The sequence below is a fragment of the Pinus tabuliformis genome, chromosome 1_1, assembly GCF_031772625.1.
Source record: "Pinus tabuliformis cultivar Carrire ecotype Pingquan chromosome 1_1, CPIR1, whole genome shotgun sequence".
NCBI classification, from domain to species: Eukaryota; Viridiplantae; Streptophyta; class Pinopsida; order Pinales; family Pinaceae; genus Pinus; species Pinus tabuliformis.
The window spans coordinates 572,927,686-572,934,008 of NC_142297.1; the positions used below are offsets into that span (position 1 = coordinate 572,927,686).

The 6,323-nt window shown below is 34.8% G+C and overlaps 1 protein-coding gene across 1 annotated transcript; it reads left to right on the plus strand.

Moving 5' to 3' along the window:
- Positions 1-2,823: 2,823 nt before the first annotated feature.
- On the plus strand, positions 2,824-4,851 carry LOC149214478 (cytochrome P450 71AU50-like). Its single transcript, XM_089390913.1, has 2 exons — positions 2,824-3,732; positions 4,181-4,851. The coding sequence occupies exons 1-2, from the start codon at positions 2,824-2,826 to the stop codon at positions 4,796-4,798; spliced, it is 1,527 nt and encodes a 508-aa protein (XP_089247039.1). The 3' UTR covers positions 4,799-4,851.
- Positions 4,852-6,323: the final 1,472 nt, after the last annotated feature.

The following is a 6,323-nucleotide window of genomic DNA, read 5'->3' on the forward strand; positions in this document are numbered from 1 at the left end:
AATCTTTATGACAAAAAATAAATGCCTTTAAATTATAGTAAAACTTCATATGAATTAAATGGTTGGTAAATGTTGATAGACATCAATCCTACATATAGAGTTGTTAAAATAAAAATAATCATGGGAATTAGATAAATTAAAACTTTAAATTAAAATTGTTATTATTATTATTATATCTAGAGGAATCAAGAACTCGGATGGTTTCATCAATCCCATAGTGATTCCAAACGCTACTACTATAACCTCGATAATGGGGGGTTTGAGGTTCCAAACGCTACTACTATAACCTCGATAACGGGGGGTTTGAACCTCAAACCTCCCTGCATAAAACATTTCATTTTCATATTCATCGCCAATTGCACTACCATAGGGCTTATTATGTGTGTGTGTGTATATAAGTTAAGCATATATACATTTTAAGAAAGCATGTACACTATTCTTAACTATGGATATTCACATCCACTTTATCATGGATATTTTTAATCTGTAAATAGGCTTTGTTATAATATCATGGAACAATATCATGGGTTATGAATACCACATGTCCAAAAAAACCATAACTCATCTCATGACACCTGTTAATTTGACATTTCTTTAATGAGTGAATTTAATTAAAAGGGAAAAAATAACATAACTATTATGGAAAAACATCTCAACCTTTGAATTTCCTATATTATTAATATTTTTTATGGAGATTAAATCTCTCTCATCCACTTATAGTTATTGATAATTAAGTTAAATTTTTGAAAGCTCTATTCTAAAATTGACATGCCTATTGGCATAATTATACTAATGAGCATAACAAAACCTTGTAACATGTGTTTAAGCAATCCCTACTAACAGGAAAACCTTGAAACTCCATTTGTAGCCCTAATTCATATAACTTACACAATATTATCATAAAAATGCATGGTAAAGAGAATCAAATAAACTATTAGACAATAGCAAAGTCACAACAACTTCACTAAAAGGAGAGTGTTTAAGTGAAGATGGAGTAGTTCCTTTAGGGATTGATCGTCACAACAAATTCACTAAAAGGAGAGCGTTTAAGTGGTTATAAAGTAGTTCCTTTAGGGATTGATCTAGTTCCATCAGGGGAAGGTGAATCTTCATAGCATTTTATCAATGCCTTTACTTACATCTCTAATTTCAAATGCCTTTACTTACATGTCTAATTTAAAAAATGATGGTCAAGCTTAAACTTTCTCATCTTTTTAATCTTTCCTAAGGGGTGACAATCTTACTTCTGGAGATCTAGGCATTTGAATCAAACTATGGTTGGAAACATGGTTACACCATCACAAGAGGTTATTTTAGTGAGTAATAATCCTCTATTGCCAAACAAAATTTCCATATAAATTACACATATTTAATTCATTCTAGTTCCATTTAGTGACTCAAGTCTTGTATATCCATGGAAGGGTTCACAATGGTAAGGAATATACTTCTTTATACATAATATGAGCAATTGGAAAAAAATAAATAAGGCCCATGAGAGTTATGCATTTGTATGATCCCCAAATAGACCACAAGAATAAGGATTTATTTATTTGTTTCTAAATGGAAAAAGCATATGAAGCAATATTCTAATTACAAAGGGGCAAAGCATATGAAACAATACCATAATCACAAAGGAAACCTAGTTAGTATTACCTATCCACATATATGGTAAAGTTTTCTTTAGCAAAAGAATCCTAAAATCCCATGCAATGCAAGGTGTTTTTCCCATAGTAAAACCCTAAAAATTTATTAGTATAAAAAAAACAAATAACATTAAAACGCAATAACATAAAAATTAAAAAAGAAAAAAAGAGTTTAAGAAATAAGAAATCTCTTCATATAATGTAAATGAAATATAATCCCTCTCAGAGACACTAACAACACATACACATATTTTTTTCTTATCTCTCAATATATATATAATTACATTAAAATATTTTTTAAAATATTAAATCCTTTAATTACATTAAAATATTTTTTAAAATATTAAATCCTTAAATGTTAAACTAGGATATTTTTATTTTCTTATTTTTTTCTTAACTTAATCTAAAACTATATTATTTAATATATACATTTATATACATTATTTCTCAGTAAATATAAAAATAAAATATTTACCACATGCATATGCAATATAAACAATAAACTAAAAACAAATCATTAATATTTTAGAATATTTTTAATTAAAATTAACCAAATAAAATATTTAAGTAATATAAACAATATAATACTTTTAATTTTGATGCGGAAAATTAAAAATTAACCAACCTGATCAGTAAGCCATGATTCCTCCGACCATATGATGGCTCCTTATCATCATTGAATTTATTTTATACCAAAAAAATCATATTAAAATTGCAAGCACTCATTCCCAATGTGATGACAGCGATTAGTCACCATTCAGTTGCGATGACTCCGTATTCTCGCTTAATATTTTATATATGAATCAGTTTGAAAGCACCCATTCCAATGTGATGACAGCGTATAGTAACCGAAATTGAAAAAGCAACCATTCAGTTGCGATGACTCCGTATTTTCGCTTAATCAGTTTGAAATAAAAAAGTAACTGTCATGACTCTGTATCATCACCGAATTTTAATTAAATACATGACAAATCGTCTGGTGGAGGGAGGAGAAGGTCGATTGCAACGTCCGTCTGCAAATGTTTGACGAGAAGGGTTTCTCATGGCATACGTTGACGAGACGCTGGCTTGTCATGACTGGTAGCTAATAAATAGGCTTCCAATGGCACACGCCTTCAACACATGTATATATTTTCGTGCGATCTGAAACAAGGCCACACGGTATTTTGGATAAGTAACAATGGTGAAAGAAATAGGATCCGAGAGGCCCCTTCTGGAATGCCTTGAGTTTTATATGAAACTCGCTATTGCTCTAGTTGCGTTGGTGGGGGCATGGAGCTTCTTCGTCAAGGGAAGAAACAGGCAGCTGCCCCCGGGACCGTTCCCTTTGCCCATCATCGGAAATCTCCATCTGCTGGGACAGGTTCCACACCAAGCACTGGCCGCTCTTTCTCTCAAATTTGGGCCTCTTATGTCGCTTCGCCTCGGTTCTGCTCTTACATTAGTAGTCTCTTCGCCAGATATGGCGAAGGAGTTTCTGAAGACACATGATCTGCTTTTTGCTAGCAGACCTCCATCCGCGGCCACTAATTATTTTTGGTATAATTGCACTGATATCGGTTTTGCTCCGTATGGGGCTTACTGGAGGCAAGTGCGTAAGGTGTGCGTTTTAGAGTTGCTGAGCTCCAGACGCTTGGATTACTTCCGCTTTATAAGAGAAGAGGAGGTCTCTGCTATGATTCATTCTATTGCTGCTTCAGATCATCCTGTAAACATTAGCAAAATCGTGTCAACCCTAATGACTGACATTATGTGCAGGATGACCTTGGGTAGAAAGTATTCTGACCAAGACTCTATTAATGGTAAAGGAATCAATTCAGTGGTCCAGGAAAGTTATGTCGTAGCCGGTGCTTTTAATGTCGGGGATTATATACCACTCGTGGCCTGGATGGATCTACAACGTCTCAACAGACGCTTCAGGGAAATACATCGAATACAAGACGAGTTGCTAGAGAAACTAATAGAGGAACACGTTGCCGAGAATGATCCCAACGTCACGCGAGATCTGGTAGATGTTTTGCTTGCAGCTTCTGCAGATAAAGATATGGAGCCACAAATTACACGAGATAATATAAAGGCCATCCTCTATGTACGTAAAAATTGCACGTATTATGAATTGCAGTTTTTTAAGGTTAGAAAAGGTAATTACTTTAGTGTGTTAGAGTGGGTTAAAATGAGGGATAATTAAAGTTAAATCTAGCCTAGTCATATTTTGGGTAAAGTTGAATTTAAAATTAGAATTTAGGGTATGCCTAATTTTAAGTAAGTAATTAGTCTAAAAAAATTTTAAATACCTTTGATAATCAAATTTGTTTTGTGCGATGAATAAAAGAAAGGCACCACTTTTTTATTTTTGTGTGATGAATAAAATCACCATTCATATTATTTTTATTTGTGTGCCCATTCTTATATTTCTTCTCTCTGTCTTTCCAATATGATGCAGTATAGTATAGTGATTCTGATAACCTTTTGAAAAAGAATAGCAATTATGATCACGTGATACTCTATTGATGTCATGATGATAAGGATGATGGCAGGATATGTTGGGCACGGATACTTCATCCACCACTATAGAGTGGGCAATGTCCGAATTATTGAGGAACCCGCCGCTGTTAGCGAAGGCTCAGGAGGAGCTGGAACGTGTTGTTGGAATGGAGCGCATGGTGCGTGAATCTGATCTTCCTTCTCTCCCTTATTTACAAGCTGTCGTGAGAGAAACGCTTAGACTCTATCCATCGGCGCCGCTTGCCCTTCCCCACTTATCCATGGAAGCCTGCAATGTGTTGGGCTATGAAATTCCCAAAAACACTCACATTTTGGTGAATCTTTGGGCGATCGGAAGGAACCCAAAGTCGTGGGAGGATGCTGAAAGGTTCGTGCCTGAGAGATTCATGAATGGCTGCTCCCTCGATGAAAAGGTACGTAACTGCGAGTGGATTCCGTTTGGAGCAGGGAGGAGAGCGTGCCCGGGAGAGCAACTGGGAATGCTTCTTGTTCAATTACCAATGGCGCAGCTATTGCACTGTTTTGACTGGACACTTCCCCATAAGATGAATGGGCAGGAACTGGACATGTCCGAAAAGTTTGGAATCACGGTGGGCAGAGAACATGATCTCTCCGCTGTGCCAACCCCTCGCCTGACGGTTGTACTGTAATTTGTATGGCAGACTGTCTACCTTAATTTAGACTCCGATCACGTAGAAACGGTATAAATAAAAGCTCTAATATCAGTATTGGTCTGGACTGGTATTGCATTGAAAGTAACGACTGCAATAGCATAAAATAATTCGGAAGTGTACCTCTTGTCCTTGAAGAAATAACTACCCTACTACAAAAGAGGGGAAATACGTACTATGAATCTTTATTGTATGTAAAGTTCGTAAATGTTTGTATATTTAGTGTGTCAGGCCTTAAATTTGACGTCCGTATACCTAGCTTTATTATTTATTACACGTAAAATTTTATTATTTATTACACGTAAAATAAGTCGTAGTTTCAAATCTCCACCTCATGTGTAACTTGCCATTATTTTTTAAAAACGTCGGGCATGTTTAAATTTTTTTAATTTTTTTATTATAAATTTTATATATATATTTAACTTTGCAAGATGCGCTAAATGGAAGATTTATCAACATTTTTAATGTTTAATTTAATAATCCACGATAATGTTTAATTTAATAATCCACAGTAATTACTAATATGTATAATCCACGTGGCAACCGTAAGTAATTACTAATATGTATAATCCACCTGGCAACGCCATTACCCGTATTAGTTTCTAAGTCATAATTATAAATATCACTTATATTATATCAGTTTCTCATTTTCAACCGGTGAAACCGTAAATGCTATGATACTACTACTAACGGTAATTAATTCCCAGCTACCCACTGCAGCTACCTAATTTATGGTGATTTTTGCAAGTTGTAACTTCCAGTTCGAAGTCCCAATCTGTAAATTATTCAACAATGTGGTGAGTCGGTGACTTTGGTGAGGACTCAGGAGCAGGGCATAAGAAAAACTTGATGGAACTTCGAAGAAAAACTTGATGGAACTTTGAATTCGGCCGAGTTTCTGCAGAGAATTGGTGTAATTGGGTCAAATGGAGATTTGAGAGGGATATCGAATTGGTGTAATTGGGTCAAATGGAGATTTGAGAGGGATATCAAAACGAGCATATCCACAATCATGGGTTTTAATCAGAGTAGCAGGAGGACGACACTGGATAAATGCCTTCTTCAATCCCCGGAATCCTGATGATTTCATTATGCCCCGGAATCCTGATGATTTCATTATGCAAAAAGCTATAAGTTAGATCCCAAACCATAATCAACTATACCCAATTTATTTATATATATACACACTTCAATCTGGGGATAAATGCCTTCTTCAATCCCCGGAATCCTCATGATTTCATTGATGATTTCATTATGCAAAAAGCTATCAAGTTAGATCCCAAACCATAATCAACTATACCCAATTTATTTATATATATACACACTTCAATCTGGCTGTATATTTATGAAACATACATTAGGATGTTGCGGTGTATACTTCGCTATGTATTGTAACTATTCTGGCCCATAATCAAGTAAAATCCATATGATAACAGGATTGGCTGTATATTTATGAAACATACATTAGGATGTTGCGGTGTATACTTCGCTATGTATTGTAACT

What these genes read in the sequence shown, in the direction of transcription:
- LOC149214478 (XM_089390913.1), top strand. Translation starts at nt 2,824, where the DNA reads ATGGTGAAAGAAATAGGATCCGAGAGGCCCCTTCTGGAATGCCTTGAG. An exon ending in ATATAAAGGCCATCCTCTAT is followed by an intron (nt 3,733 to 4,180) that starts GTACGTAAAAAT and finishes GGATGATGGCAG; the next exon opens with GATATGTTGGGCACGGATAC.